Raw genomic sequence first — 15,408 nt, 5'->3', positions numbered from 1 at the left:
TTAGCCTTCGCTCTTCGCGCACAGGTGTGGACTCCGTGCGGGGTCACGGAAGGTCACGCCAGGAGGACAAAAGAAAACAAGTTACCCCTCAGAAAAGTGCCAAAATTAATTATTTTAAAGTAGTTTATGTCAAAACTTTTACTTGGATCATTTTACCAACTATCTAATGCCTAACTACACCAAATTTCAGGCCATTCCATTGTAAGACCAGGGTACAGGGGGACAATATATTTTATTTTGGTCAAAATATGACCTTGAAACCTCAATAAAATCATTTTAGAGGCAGATATGAAAAAACTGAGAAAAAAGCATCAAGGTATTGGCCCATTCTACCCCTGTGCCAAATTTCAGATCATTCGGTCCAGGAACGGCGGAGATGAATCACTTTGAAGATTTGACAGGAGAAAGAAGAAAGAAAGAAAGAAAGAAACATTACGAATATAATATATTTCACCATACTATGTATGGCTGAAATATAACAACAAACATCGAGTTATAGACATGTGCGCACTTGTCGGGCGGCTGTCCCAAAGGACCGGGAGGCTTCAATCAAGTGTGGGAGAGTTCAATTCACGTATGGGGGCCAGCACCTATATCAAAACTAGTCTTATTTTAGACACGTAGAATAATATTTTGTGGCACTAGATTAACATTTATTACCATTCAATATTTAGATACAACTTTCTTTCAACAAAATACAATGAAGTTCAACACACACCAACAAAATGTTTGGCTTCTTCATAGGATCGTCTTCTTGTTTACGTTTGAGATGGGGTCACTGAACCCTCGCCGCCGCTGGGTGCGTAACGTGCCTAGCGTTGGCATGAATATATTAGGGCATTCAATGATGTTTATAAATGAATCTTCTAGATTATGGACTTGAATGTATATCATATATTAGTGATAGTGTCTCCACCACATGTTTGGTAACCACGCTTCAGTCGGAAAGACATCCAGAAATCCATTACTTACGCTTTGTACATGGTTTGTGCGGGCAATCAAATGTTTCCTGGGACTCCGCACGCACATAACGTCAAAGTGAGGGCACATGTGATTTACATTGATTGTCTTGCGGCTGGTGTCATTCTGTAACTTCAAGCCGTCATTAATGTTTTGTCTATAGGAGCGCTGGCGGCAGAGGGATGAATTGCATTCAAATTCTTTCTATTTTGTAACGGCATTCCGGCGGTTCAGACCGTCCGAACTGTTTGGGCAGCGATTTCCACCTCACAACAGCACGATTTTACGCATTCCACGGGTGTTTGGGAGGTACAGTTGCCATGTAAATTGGTGGTTCGCAGACGTCCGCAGACGTTCGAACCGGCGCCCCGCGGTGCTCTGCACGCCCCCAGACGGTTCGGATCGCTTTGTTGCTATGGGAACCGCCCGTTCGGCCGTCCGGCCCGGGCGGAGCCGTACCGGCTCGAACCGTTCGAACGGCCCGCTCCAGGCCGCCGCCCGAAAGCGTTCGAACCATGCCGTCCGGGACCAGTCCGGGACGTAGTCCGGGCTAGTCCAAGCGGCCAATCTGGACCCTTTTCGGCCGTCCGAACCGTTCTGCGAACTGTCGAGCGTCCGTCCCGTCCGACCGACCCGTCCGACCCCCGGACTATTGCATGGTTCGAACTGACGGTTCATGCCGGTTCGGACTAGTCCGGGACGGGCAAATTTTCACACAGGCACTTTCACACATGACGCTGCCAACTATGACCCCATGTACCCGGATGTAAGACCAAGGAGGTTAAAGAAAGAGTGATTCTTTAACCTCCTTGGTAAGACAAATTCAAGCTGCTTTTGTGTTGACATGATGACAATTATTCGCAAATCTGAATATTAGTGGGGTTCAAGCGCTGCCAAACTGACCATGTGCACACCAACAGCTCTGAGCACAAATTATAGAAAAAGCGGGACTCTTTGTCTTTCTTTGCCTCCAAAAAAGAAGTTACCCAACCTATCTAGATACATGTATAGTATTTGAGTTGTCTCTTTGAATGAAATTAATATTTATCACAGTTCATTGTTACTGTGTAACAGTGGGGTTCAAGCGCTGCCAAACTGACCATGACAACACCTCGCCCCTCTGGTTGTTTCATATGCGTATTCCCTATCTTGTTTATACCATGTACTTGCAATTAGCCTACAGGCATGAACTTGCAAATAAACTTTCTTTCTATTGATCTAATACCGAGGCAGAACTAGGGGTCCACCTCTGACAGGTTAGAACAAGCTACTAGTAGTATTAGCTAGAACCTGGCCATGGGTTGGAGAATTATACTCACAAATCAATCCCGGGCTTACCAAAACCAACAAAACCGTTTTTAGATTAGCATCTGATGATGCTTATAACTCTCCTTTAGTCCTTACATAGCTTAGGCTCAAACTTTTGAATTAATTTTTTAAGTGTTATGTGTTTAAGCTTGAACCTGTTTTGAATTATTTTTTAATGTGTTCTATGTGGCTTTCTAATTCTATCTTGTCAAGTATTCTTTTTAACCCTTAAAAGTGTATGGTGTTTGGCTCAGGCAGACAAAAGGAAAGCCTGACGATTGAAATAGAAACAAAAGCCTGAATCTAAGAGCCAAACCTTCATCTTTTTAACATGGTAATTGTTAGAATACACAAAAAGATTGCACAGAAAGATTTCTAACTGTTGTGCTTTTTGTATGCAAAGTGGAACACAGCAGACAACAAAGGTCATTCACACTAAATGGATAATTGACAGTAGTTGTTGATTATTCAATCTCTTGAAATCACAGAACCCAGAAACTGTAGAAAAGGGCTTTTCGTCTCCCTGTTTCCAAAAAAGAAGTCAACACTAGTATTAATTAGAGTAGAGTATTGTTTATCTGTTCATTGTCACTTGTATATACATATATCCTATGTTTATACCATGTACTTGCAATTAGCCCTCAGGCATGAACTTGCAAATAAACTTCTATTATTTGGGAGCACTCTCTAAGGTACATGTACCTTATATGTCAATTGTTAAGAAAAAGACTGGAAGATGTATATATCCAGACATTTTTTTCATACACTGTCTAAAGATAATGGTAAGTTAAGATTTTCCAACAAACTAAAGAAGGGATAGTGGATACTCAATGGAAAATTATATAACGTTACTTGATAAACAGGAGGTAGGATCAGCAATGTGTAAACTCAGAATTAGCACCCACCCCCTTGAAATTGAGAAATGGCAGCACGAAATGCTACCTGTGGGCGAAAGAACCTGTGAGTGTAACTATTGTATTTCAAAACCAGTGAAAGACGAAATACATGGTACATTTTACAAGTCAAACTGCCTTTCTATTGAATGACAAGGAAACAAATTTTAGAGTTATTCCAAGAGGCCTACAAAACCCATAAAATTTCCAAACGTTTAAAGACGAAAACAAAACTATAACCCTAGGCCTGTTAACATCACATAACCCACTCACATTATTAAAAAAAGTGGGACACTTTGTCTTCCACTGCTTCCAGAAAAGAAGTAAAAAAAAAACCCCAAAGCTTAGATAATCATAATGATTGTAGCTCCCAGCAGTTCATTGTTTGCATCCTTGTAGAAAACAAAAGTCCCTTCACACCTTATATTACTACTGATAAGTACTTGATAATTTTAGGAGACAAACTATTCACATCCAAAAAAGTTTGGATTATGTTCAGTTTGTGAGGAAGATACCAGTGCATATCAGATTTGTATTTTTATGGTTACAATAAAGAATGTTTATTTAGGTGTTGTCACAGTGCAACATTTGACTATTGGACAAATTTGGGCTGCTTCAGGATGAGAGAAGTGGTGACCATTCTCAGAATACTAGCGATGACTGTTTCACTCTGGCAACAGTCTGAGGGGTTTGAATTTTGCTTATTATCAACTCAAACCCATTCTAACTGAAAAACCGTCAGTTATGATATGAGCCCGTCGGGTTCGTTTCATGACCGAGGGTTGTATTATTGTTCAATTCACGCCTTTCACACCTCTCCCTTATACCCCTCTGAGAGGTGTGAGGAGACAAATTCTCGGCCCTCGGGACACAAAGAAACCGACGGGTTTCATGATTTTTTAGGCTTTTGTCCGTAGGGTTGGGAGTTTAGACCGACGGCCCGAGTAAGTTTACCCCGTCGGTGTTCCAATTTCTCTCCAACGGGCGGCCCAAGAAGATATCGGGATGCTCTAAAAAGACCGCGGTCTCCTTGCATATTTCATCAATGATATCTTAAGTTGTGAACGTTGTACAATAATAATTTTCATATCATCATACTCAGTATGTCAAGAGCTACAACCTGATATCTCACTTGAAGGTAGAACAGCAATTTTGCTTGAATTTCCAAATGGCTTGTGTCTTTGCAAGAATAAAATGACCAGTGTTTAAGGTACTGACATCTGTTATGCTAGAATCATCAAACATCATAAACATCACCTTAGTAAGATCCCGTCTATCCTTTCGTCTCGCCCACAAAACTAACAGGAGGTAGAGCAGGAAAGTTGACAAGACTAGGATCAGTCCAATTGGGTTCTGCAGACACAAATCGTTTAACAATGAGGTGACTTCAGCATTTGTTTATCATAATGTTAAACAAAGATTTTCTTAGTGACAAGGTATTGCTATTTCTGAATACTGGACTGAGCTCAAGAATATTTCAGATTTTTGAAATAAACAGACAGTACCTGAAGAATGTCTTTAGTAAAAACCTCACTAAAGTTGATGGGATTGGGAGCGACTATGCCGGTGAACTTGGTGAGGTGGTTACATCGGCAGTGCATGTGAGTAGAGTTGGATAACGCTCCGGGCTGGAGGTAACAGAAATCAGGTTGGGTGGTACAACAGCATGAGACAAAATTATATGTGGGATTTGATACATGCTGATGAATGGGGAGAAATATGTACAAACATACACACCTGAATCTATGAAAAGCATCTTATTAAATGAATAATCATAGACTTCCACAACAAAGCATACCTTGCAACCTTGCTCATGCCATAAATGGTCATCCTCATTCTCCCACTCATCACCAAAGTACACACACAGGGTCTCCATCACATCCACAGAGAAGTTAAGGTGTGTGGCAGCATCTTCTCCATCCTCAAACTGGATTCCTGTAATGTAAAATGTGTTTTCAGGAAAAGTCCAACATTTATTATATACTTTGGATTACTAAAATGTCATGATTGTAACTGTAACTGGACTTCAGTGATTAAAAGGTCAGATAATTTCTGGTGTCATACCTAATACATTTGTACATGTATTGCAGAAAGGCACAATAATGTTGGCCAAGACTAAGGAACCCTGACGTACCTAGGAAGTAATAGGTCTTGCTGACCACATCATCTTCTGTTATGTCAATCTCTGGCGGCTCCACAAGCCAGCTATAGGGACTGGCTGATACCGTGTCATTTCCTGCAGGGATGGTGAACAGGTCTGCCTGGGGAGTCGGCAGGCTGACGGTCCAGTTGTACACCTCGGGGGTGGGTGGGTCGTCCTTCCGAAGGAAGAGGTGGACAACTGGTCGGGGATTGGTGTAGTTGTGTCTGATGTTGATGTGAAGAGAGCTGCCATTGTACCGAACAAGAAAAGGCACTACCTGTGTAGCAAAGAATACAAATGTGCAAGTGTATCATCTTAGGCCTAGTTTGTAATCATCAAAGTTTCGAAAGTGTATTGTGTACGAAACCCAATGAAGTCTAGTCTTGCACATTGTGTAGAAAGCCAAAAAATCTTACAAAAAAGCCAAAAAATCGAAGTGAAGACAAAAAATAAACTTACATTTAACATCAAAATGAGTGTAATCAATGGTTCAGGAAATTAAGTTTTGCCTATGACTTACCGTTACATTGCCAATGTAGGCATTAGTTATATGCCATGAAAACATCACATTTGATGACTCTTCAATCAGTCGCCGGCGAATGATGATGTCAAGGGGTGGTCCAAGTCCAGTCACATGGTTTGTAGCATTGCCAATCTTGGAGGCCAGACCCACCACAGTACCACGCACCATGTGGGAGTTGTTGGAGTACTCAAATGGATTGAACTCTGCATGTACAATCTGAGTGGGGAAATTTCACATACATGTACATGTCACTTTACAGAACACCATCTTCTGGTTGTCATTTTAGCAATGATTATCATATCTTCTGAATTCCACAATCATATATTTTAAAATCTTAATAATGTTCTACTTTTATCTAAAAAAAATGCCTTTTTGGTAAGTTTCTTTAAAAGCATGAAGCCCAGTGAGGACAAAAGATACAACATGGAACTGGAAACCATTTGCATAACAGGTGGCATCAAAACAGGGCAATGACATTCAATGGTGTAAATTGAAGACTTAGTCAAGTACTACTTACACTCATACCAGACACAGCCGACCCATCACAACTGTCTGTAAGGTCTGCTGAACTTGGTACACCGAGGATGATGGGGCTGAACTCTCCAGTCTGATATGCCCTGTGGTACATAAGAATGTTTCAGTACAACATGGATTGTATGGCAAAAGGGTTAATATATGTCCCCTAATGTTGTCTAGTGCTGGAGGAGCGCATGTCAGGGAAAGGTTAATAAAAACAATGCAATATGAGAAAAAGAATTTACATTTGAGTCACTTCCCACTGTATTCTGATTGACAGCCGTTTGTGCTCTCTACCCCTTCTGCTGTTTTAGGGTGACAATTTTGCAATTACCAACCACTACAGAACATAATGCCAGACCTGTTAAGATAGCAAATGTTTGTTAAGGAAAGACAAGTACTCACTATGAGACTACAAGATTAGCTGTATATAAGATTTTAGTCATCCAAACCTATTGGTGGCATCCCCACATTCCTCCCTCTGGATACGGAGGCCAAGGTCTTGGATGACAATTATAGCAGGCGGCCAGGGAGGGCCAGTAATGTCAGGAGCAGTCATCATGTAGTTCAGGTAGATGTCGTCCATGACGTCAATGGCCCGGAAATTTGATGTTGCTACACGTTGGTTCTGAAGATAGATTATATTTCTGAATTGACATGTGACAGAACTGAAGTCTGCTTTGTAACTTGTAACAAAGCAAAACACATTGTCAATTCAAAACTTTTTTTTCATTGTCCTTATCAAAGTCAAAAATGATTTATGCTTCATTATAAGAACAAAGTTACATGTTAAGTCAGTAGGTATAGTATTAGATAAGAACTTACTGCAAGAAGAACAGCTGAATAAACAAGCCCATTCTTGTGGTCTTCCCTTGCAGCTTCTGCAGCTGGTTTTAAAGTACCAGCTATGGCTAGAAGTGATAAAAGCAGTATTCTTGAATTACAAATACTCCTAATTATCCATTGAAATTATAGACCAAATGTAGGATAAGTTATTATAATAGTTACATGTATAACAAACTTCAAGTGACAGGCAAAATTTGTGATTACATTATATGAGAAAACTGAAATCATTCATTGTCAATCAACTGTAATTGACATAGGCCATGACCATCATCATCTGGGCGTGCTGGTTGCACAGATGGCCATGACTCTCATGACTGCCATGAAGTGCAACAGAAAGAAAGAAAGCTTAGCATTTTGATTAACTTCACACGGTGAATCTTACATACCAGTAAAGGCTGCCCCACATGCCGCATTAACTTCATCTGCAGTAAGGGATGTGGGTATCCCAGCAGCCACACGGTCGCGCAGGTCTTTCAACACAAAATGGGTCTTATTGGCTGCAGAGACCTGTTCAGATGACCCATTGGCAAATAATTTGTCAAGAGGGAAAACGTGTCCATGAGTAACATTACTTGTTAATAATTATAAACAAAATGTTTATTGTTATCTAAAAAGTTTGTTATAGGAAAATACATTCAACTTTGTGACTTATAGAGAATTGCAGACTTGTCAAGTAAAATCTGTCAAAATTTGTCACGCACACACACACACACACACATACACACACAGTCACACACACACTTACCATTGCTACAGGTGTCAGTAGATCACCCACAGATGTTGCCACTGCTAGGGCCCTCAATGTTGCCAGTTGGACATCGAACTCATTTGAGGTGTCAATGTCGCCCACTTTGGTGATCACTTTTTCTACCAGCTGGACAAGCAACAAGAGCTGTACATTTACACAAATCATATGGTATGGTTCTGAAAGATTGCTACATCAGAGATAACTTCAAACTTATGACCCAGTGTGCAATCAGTTAAATCTATATACTGTAAATGCATTTAGGGTTTGCAGGGATTTAATTTCTTGGTAGCGGGAAAAAGGACTTTTTGCACTGGTTTTAAGTTCGCGGTAGCACCATGCACTGTAGTCTCTTACTGCCATGAAAATATGTGGGCGGTGGTTTTAAGTTTGCAGTGAAGCTAAGGACTTTTTGCGCTGGTTTAAGTTTGCGATAGCACCTACACTCTTACTGCCATGGAAAAATGTGTGCGGTGGTTTTAAGTTTGCGGTGAAGTTGCCACCGCGAAAACCGCGAACATTAAACCACTGCAAAGTTTCTGCATTTACAGTACACAGTTTGTACTTGGCAACTGGAAAAACAAAGGTGGTGAGTTATGCAGTAATTCTGGCGTACGATACAGATTCAGATTCAGATATATGGATAGTTACACATGTCACTGAGTATACATGACAACTGCTTAGTATCTTACTGTAACAATATTGTACCTTCTTCGACTTGTCCTTTAGTCTCGGCCCTACTCCTCCCCCTTGACCATCATTTCCCTTGCCAAGGTTCACTGCAACTGCAGCAATGCTTGTTGCCAGGGCAGCTGCTCCCACTCTGTCTCCTTTACCCAGGTTCTTACTGAAAGTGCTCTCTGGTCCATCCAGAAGTGGAGGCACCCACACATCAGTAGGATCAGTAGGTGGGGCAATCTGTAATACATGTACTGATAGGCATATTTCAGGAGAAGACCTTCTTGTTTGCTGCTATTTGTTAAGCTAATTGACGTTTATCGGTGGGGTAACTTGATATTTAGAGATATCACCTTAAGGGACAATGGTTTTGAATCACAAATATCAGAGCATTGTAGTTTGAAACCGCCACTTATAGACCTTGTTTTAAAGACAACAGACATTTAAGGTTACCTCACAGACAAAGGTGAAATAGCATTCAAGAAAACTTGATGCCTTTGTTTTTTTGCTTTCTTTTTCAGAAGCAAAGTGCTCTTGGACACATCTACCGTGCAAATGTCTAAAAGGAAGACAACTTACGGTTATAGAAAAGTCCACCTCTAATTGCTGCAACTCCACACATGAGACCTTGATCCTGAAGTTTACCACGCCAGAAGGCAGGAGAGTTATTTGGCTGTAGCGAGCCTGCAGTAGAGACATACATACAATGATGACTTTACAGTCCACGCAGAGAATGACATTTCTACACTTTTGTTACATTTTTACTACACATGACATTATTCAATTTTGAACTAATCTAATAGCTGTTTTGACAGCAAATAACTATACGTAGAATGCAATAATGTTGTCATATATGTGTGTATGTATATATATATATATATATATATATATATATATATATATATATAATTATGAATGTAATAAAGGGCGTACTGAGTTACCTTGATATAATTATCAAGATACATGAATTTGTCAAAACAGCTTCTATCAATTCAGCACAAAATCTGTACAATAATCAACGTTAATCCTTGTGAACATACCCATCCAGTGTAAAAGCCTACATAAGGAGGAGTTGTGAAGACAGGTGTTGTTGGGAAGGCTACTGCAGCCATGGCGATTCCATCTGCCCACCACAGGAACTCGAAGGTCAGTGGGTGGTAGTCATACACAAATTCTGCAGGCAGATCAATTCAAGTGCATTACAATGTAATTAATTTCATTATTCAAACATGTCTGACTGTTTTGAAATGTCCGGGTTGAACTGTTAGATAGTGCAACAATGTTTGCTTGGGACCTAAGATTAAGGGACAATTCCAGTGTGAGTGGATCAAACCCTACATTCAGGTCTTATGCAGCTTGTACTTAATGTACAAAATAAGACTTAATAAGTGTGTCACATCTTAAAGCAGTTCACCAGTAATACAAAGCAAACAAAGCTCTCACACTTGCAGAAGTAAGACTAGTGAACATACCATCACAGTAGACACAGGCATCAGCCAAGACAAGAGGCAGAGCTGGTACAATCCGACAGGGGTTGTCATTGGGCTTGGTGAATGTGACAACGTAAGCACTGTACTCTATGTAGTTTGTGGTTGCCACACCCCCAACAAAAAGTGTTGCACGCATTGTGTAGGCTCCAGTTTTCTGGAGAGAACGTAACATGATTTAACAAACGTAAGAACTAATAGTCTAAGATAAACTATCGTCTGAAAGGATGGTACATGAAACCAGCGCCTTTAGTCCAACTACATGAAAGTACATGAAGGATGGTACCCTGTGACAATTAAGCAGCATTTGGCAAAAATAAATTGTTAAGCTGGTAACATCATGACTGTGTACTTACTGTAAATGTGAAGGGGAGTACTTCCACAGTGGGTCCAGTGTCTGTTCCGTCTGTCGTGTTTGTAGCCCAGTTAATACCAGCAAACCCAGCAGGTGCTACTGGAACTGTCCAGACGATGTCTCCCACCATGGTGGTCACAACCTCCAGCTTGAAGTTGTACCATGCCACTACTCTCCCATGGTCACAGTTTCCACGACAGCTGGGTAGACAATATTACCATTCTCATTAACCTACCTGCCTACTAAGTAGGTCAACCCGACAGTCTAAAACTGTTACTGCTATGAGAATGTTTGATGATGAAAAGATCAAAAACTACTCATTAGATATCAATAAACCAAGAAAAAAGAAGATGGGAAGAATACATAATGTACAATAAAGGAATGCATTTTGTATACTTCACCACAGAAAAGAGGTATCATGGGGAAAACACGAAGACTTACAAAACAAACAAGTCGCTTCCTAGCGGGCCGAGCACAGTGATGACAGAGTGTGTTCCGGGCAGGCGACCTGGGTAGGAGATCTCCACTGTGTGCTTGATGATGGCTCCCTCCGCTCCGTAGAGGTGAGGAATGCCAGCAGGTCCATCATTCCAATTGCATATGTAGTCATCTACTGTGTTGGGCTGTGCTGGGGTAGGTTCGATGTTGATTGGCCTTGACACTGTGAAACATATTTAAAAAATACAAAACTACAAGTCTGGCTACATGTATGTGTAAGAACAAACAGCTTATACTCGCAATGTCAATTTCTATCTAAATTGTTTGACTAGACAAAACATATCATTAAATATATCACAATGTATGATTGCTACTTTTCAAAGTGCTGGTAATAGGGAAATCACAATGTACATATAGAATAAAAGTCATTAAGAACACAAAGATATGTATCATAAAGTTCTATGTTGGCTAATACATAATTAGTTCTCAAGGCATGACAAAAATTTCACATAAAAATCAACCTTGAGGCTATGATTAAAAATAATCAAAGTTCAAAATCTACAATATAGAGAATTTAACTTAATGAGAATAATAATCAAACACAGACCTGTGCAGTAGCCCAGATGGCAGAAGATTACTGGACGAAGGTAGTAGACATAGAACCCAGGACAAGCCATGGCCAGTATCCCCCAGGTAAATGCACAGGTGTCACCCGCCCATTGAGCACACGCTGTTCTGCATACTGCGCCCTCAGACGTTGCAGGCTGGGGGCCATCCATCCACACTCCTGCACGAGTGCCGCACCTGTGTCGGCACAATGCGACAAAACGCCTCAGTCTGGACTATGCTGCATGATGCCAGACAAATATTCTTCAATTTAGTCCCTCGTCATGAGTGTCCATGGCCAGATTTGACTAATCATGAGAGCGCATAAATCTTTGTCAGTGAAGCCAAGCCAAGCCAAGTATATTCAAATTTTCACTCATCAACAAACTGACTGTCAACACTGTATGTAACAACAGTATGTTTTGCGATATTCAGGACAATGTCAGACATTATCTTTATTGACTGAACCAGGCTGACTAATATTTCATTTAGCATACAGCAAAATAATAGTCTTTGAAGATGTCAAGAAAGGAAATACGAACGTGTAGTCAATTCCTGGAGGAGCATCAGCCAGGTGATTACCTGCAGCCCCTTCAAAACGATACCACCCGGCTGTCCATGTGAAAACACCTTCAGAAGTGACTTCATTTCCATCACAGTGCTCATTAGCTGAGTCCCAGAGATTGGCAATGTCTCGCCAGTTATCGGTCAGGGAAGTGTAACTGGTGCAAGCATCTGTCGTTGCTATGTGATGAAAGAGTGGTAATAAGATTTTTCTATTTCTGTTTTTTGTTTAGGCAATTGTATTGTTACCGTAGCTCAACTTTACAAAAATATCATACCCATATTAATGCAACTCAAATTTTAGCAACTTGGTATGCTGAGCTAATAGAATATCATGATATTACAGTTAGGCCAAGAAAAAAAAAGTTTTTCCAAGATTGAGCCTAGAAAAAATTTGGTTTGGTAGGTAGGGATTCTCTTATTTTAAGATTTTGGCCAAATGATCCTCTTAAACAATGTAAAACTGAAATGCTTTTGGACACTGGTATTCTTAATATCATATTCTAATCATATACATTGTACAAGAACAATTTTCTATTTCAACAGAAATGAACATCATGATTCTATGATATACATGTACATGTAACGTTATAATCCCTTGCTAGCAGTTGACCAAAGAAAGGCTAGGTTGGAAGGTTTTTGCTAAGGTCTGTCAGGTAATGTTACAGGAAAGATAACATGTTTTTCCTTGGGTCTTACCAGGTGTTGGATACTGCAGAATTTCATATGTCCAGTCATAGCTGAAGTCCAGAATGCCTATATTGCCCTCAGGGTCCCAGGAGTACCAGGCATCTACTGTGTAGTCGTCAAAGTACACAGTACGTCTGGTCCCCCCGGCAATGTGAGCGATCAGGGCTGCCTCCACCGCTTCCAGCCAGGACTGCTCCCTGTAAGTGTGCAGAACTCCTGATGTCTCCGTGACTGTCACCTTGAGCTGCAAGGGCAAGGTCAAATGATAGGTAAGTGACACTTCTCAATAGGCAATAATTAGATAATCATGGACATTAATAGTAAACACATTGATTTGGGACTACTTCTGGAGAAAAATCTACATTATTCTAGAAACTAAATCACAGCTACCGCTACATGCATAGAGTATTACTGCACCCTAGCAAAACAATGCCACAAAACAGGAATGCCATGAAAGTCTCACAAGGGAGCAAGTGCATGCAATAAGTGCTGAATAATGGCAAAAAAGAGAGAGAGGCTCTTTCAAGGACCCAAAATGTATGACAATCTGTTTGTAAATTACAGTCACTGTGTCATTACCTCCAGAAGGAGGACACCACTGGGGACTGTGTCAGCAGGGATGGTGAAGTCCTCGGCATCTGTCACCAGAGGAGTGGTCTCAACAGTAATCTGGGTGGGAGCGTCAGGGTCATCCAACCTACATGTTAGTAAACAGATGTCATTTGTATCTCTTTACATTGTTATTCATTTGCTATGTAATGTTACACTGGACTTCTTTGGAGTCACTTTGCCTGTCTGAAAGTATGTTACTATATCACAATTTGTAATAATTGTATTTTACAGTAACCACCATTGTCCATTCCTATGCAAATCAAACCACACCTACCTGTACAGCATCCATTCCCATGTTACGGCTGGGTTTCCATTGGTGCATTCAGCTGCCACAAGACTTGTGAATGTGACTGCATGCTTCACCTGAAACACCAACCGGTTGTCCACTGGCCTTAGCCCCTCAAAAATCACAGCATCCACTGTGCAAGCGCTGACAACTGCTGTGCCATCATTCAGGCACGATGGCTGGGTAAGGGATGTTGGGCAGCTGATAGCTAGACATGGACAAGATAGAGAGAATGTTACTTCTGAATCTATTGATTTCTATCTTAAGAGAAGATTGCACTCATTTTATCTGTCCTATAACCTCTTTCATATCCTTTCCAGACATGAATATGGAGTCTAATTTTTTTATTTTCAATTATGTACATGTTTAACTGAAATCTGTTCCGTGGCACTGGTTAAACTTTTTCCATCAGCATGAATAATTATTGATCTTAAGTTTGGGGCTTTAAATGAATCTAACCTCTTTGAAAAGTCGTGGTATTTTCAAAAGGGATCATTGTGAATTAATTCCTACAAGAAAATGTCAAACTTTTTTATAATTAAGTGTCAAGAAATAAGGCGTATCAAATTAAAATGTGCAAAAATTTCAATATTTGACAGTTGGTACCACCAGGTGAATGAAGTGACACTAAAACATAATCTGTACTGATGGAGGGTGTGGCATTTCTAACACAGAAGAGATGAGAGAATACCTGTCAAACTGGATGAGTCTCAGAGCGTCATTGATCTGTGATGCAAATAGACTATAAATGACTACGTGACAACAGGAACACCTGGCATGCGCAGGACCTTAATAGAGGATCTGAAGAGATCAAACATACCCAGTACCCTGGAAAGAAGCAGAGGAAGCAGCGGCCAACATAGCTAGAATGAAACTACCCAATGTGCCTGTATGTACAGGAGGACCATAAGGCCGCATAATTTGATTTGTTGGTTCTCGGATTTTTAAACCTTTTTTCAAATCCTTCACTGGAAATGATAACAAAGCCTGAGGACCAGGTCTATGCCTTGGTGCACTAAGTTTAATTTATGGAGTGAATAAAGTCATGTTCAAGTCTTCCTCCACACCCTCCAGTTTTATGATGTCCATTTGCTATATTTCTTAAGGTCTAAAATTTAAGCATAACAGGTTAACAACTCACCTGCACAGAGGTTCATCACATCTCCGTCCTGGTGCTCACACACACAGTGAGTACAGGGCACGCCTGTGTCTGTCCCCTTGTGGCACGTACACACCTTGTCAGAACCATCATAGCAGGGTGACAGTTGAGCATAAACACTGAGGACAAGGCTCAAGAACACGGCTTCAAAAACAAATGAGAGAAAGCAATAATTGTCACTGTTTCCTGTAAGGGTCCTTTAAGTTTTTTTCACAGTTGATATGAATGACATTTCAGCAGTGTCCCCTGTGAGAAATAGATCACAATCACTAAGAAACTTCTTTTGTACAGGATTCTTGGAGCCTGTTTGACCTATCAATGATTTATTTAAGACACTCACTACAGCAATCATGGAGAAATATTGTTACTAGCAGTCCAGTAGGTAATTAAAAACAAAACAAGACAATGATTTTAATAAACATGACATAAAGAGCACAATCAGAAAGCAGCACATCAAAATGATACAAGAAAAACAGTGCTTTATGATCATCATGTAGCTTTCTATTAAGTAGTCATGTAACATTAGATTATATTGTATGTTTGTTCCATCAAGAAATCTGGAAATTATACCGGGGATCATGGTTACACATGAACTGCTG

At 40.4% G+C, this 15,408-nt stretch overlaps 1 protein-coding gene and 1 long non-coding RNA gene across 2 annotated transcripts in view; both read right to left on the bottom strand.

Annotated features, from left to right (window-relative positions):
• Positions 1–2,942, bottom strand: part of LOC118413096 — a 14,293-nt gene extending 11,351 nt beyond the window's left edge. The window contains exon 1 of the long non-coding RNA XR_004830844.1: positions 1,684–2,942. This is a non-coding gene — a long non-coding RNA (uncharacterized LOC118413096). The remainder of the gene's footprint in view (positions 1–1,683) is intronic.
• Positions 1–15,408, bottom strand: part of LOC118413585 — a 37,158-nt gene that overhangs the window by 20,030 nt on the left and 1,720 nt on the right. Inside the window, exons 2-23 of the mRNA XM_035817111.1 lie at positions 14,792–14,953; positions 13,639–13,858; positions 13,332–13,449; positions 12,762–12,996; positions 12,041–12,242; positions 11,500–11,696; positions 10,896–11,115; positions 10,456–10,654; positions 10,085–10,256; positions 9,653–9,786; positions 9,192–9,296; positions 8,643–8,852; positions 7,935–8,063; positions 7,576–7,696; positions 7,169–7,254; positions 6,796–6,971; positions 6,345–6,444; positions 5,825–6,043; positions 5,296–5,581; positions 4,960–5,096; positions 4,667–4,789; positions 4,419–4,514 (exon numbers count right to left, since the gene is read on the bottom strand). Coding sequence (XP_035673004.1) covers positions 4,419–4,514; positions 4,667–4,789; positions 4,960–5,096; positions 5,296–5,581; positions 5,825–6,043; positions 6,345–6,444; positions 6,796–6,971; positions 7,169–7,254; positions 7,576–7,696; positions 7,935–8,063; positions 8,643–8,852; positions 9,192–9,296; positions 9,653–9,786; positions 10,085–10,256; positions 10,456–10,654; positions 10,896–11,115; positions 11,500–11,696; positions 12,041–12,242; positions 12,762–12,996; positions 13,332–13,449; positions 13,639–13,858; positions 14,792–14,953 — 3,647 coding nt within the window. The remainder of the gene's footprint in view (positions 1–4,418; positions 4,515–4,666; positions 4,790–4,959; positions 5,097–5,295; positions 5,582–5,824; positions 6,044–6,344; positions 6,445–6,795; positions 6,972–7,168; positions 7,255–7,575; positions 7,697–7,934; positions 8,064–8,642; positions 8,853–9,191; positions 9,297–9,652; positions 9,787–10,084; positions 10,257–10,455; positions 10,655–10,895; positions 11,116–11,499; positions 11,697–12,040; positions 12,243–12,761; positions 12,997–13,331; positions 13,450–13,638; positions 13,859–14,791; positions 14,954–15,408) is intronic.

The sequence above is a fragment of the Branchiostoma floridae genome, chromosome 4, assembly GCF_000003815.2.
Source record: "Branchiostoma floridae strain S238N-H82 chromosome 4, Bfl_VNyyK, whole genome shotgun sequence".
Taxonomy (NCBI): domain Eukaryota; kingdom Metazoa; phylum Chordata; class Leptocardii; order Amphioxiformes; family Branchiostomatidae; genus Branchiostoma; species Branchiostoma floridae.
The sequence above is the reverse complement of the archived record's forward strand: the minus strand, read 5'-3'. Positions and strand labels throughout refer to the sequence as shown.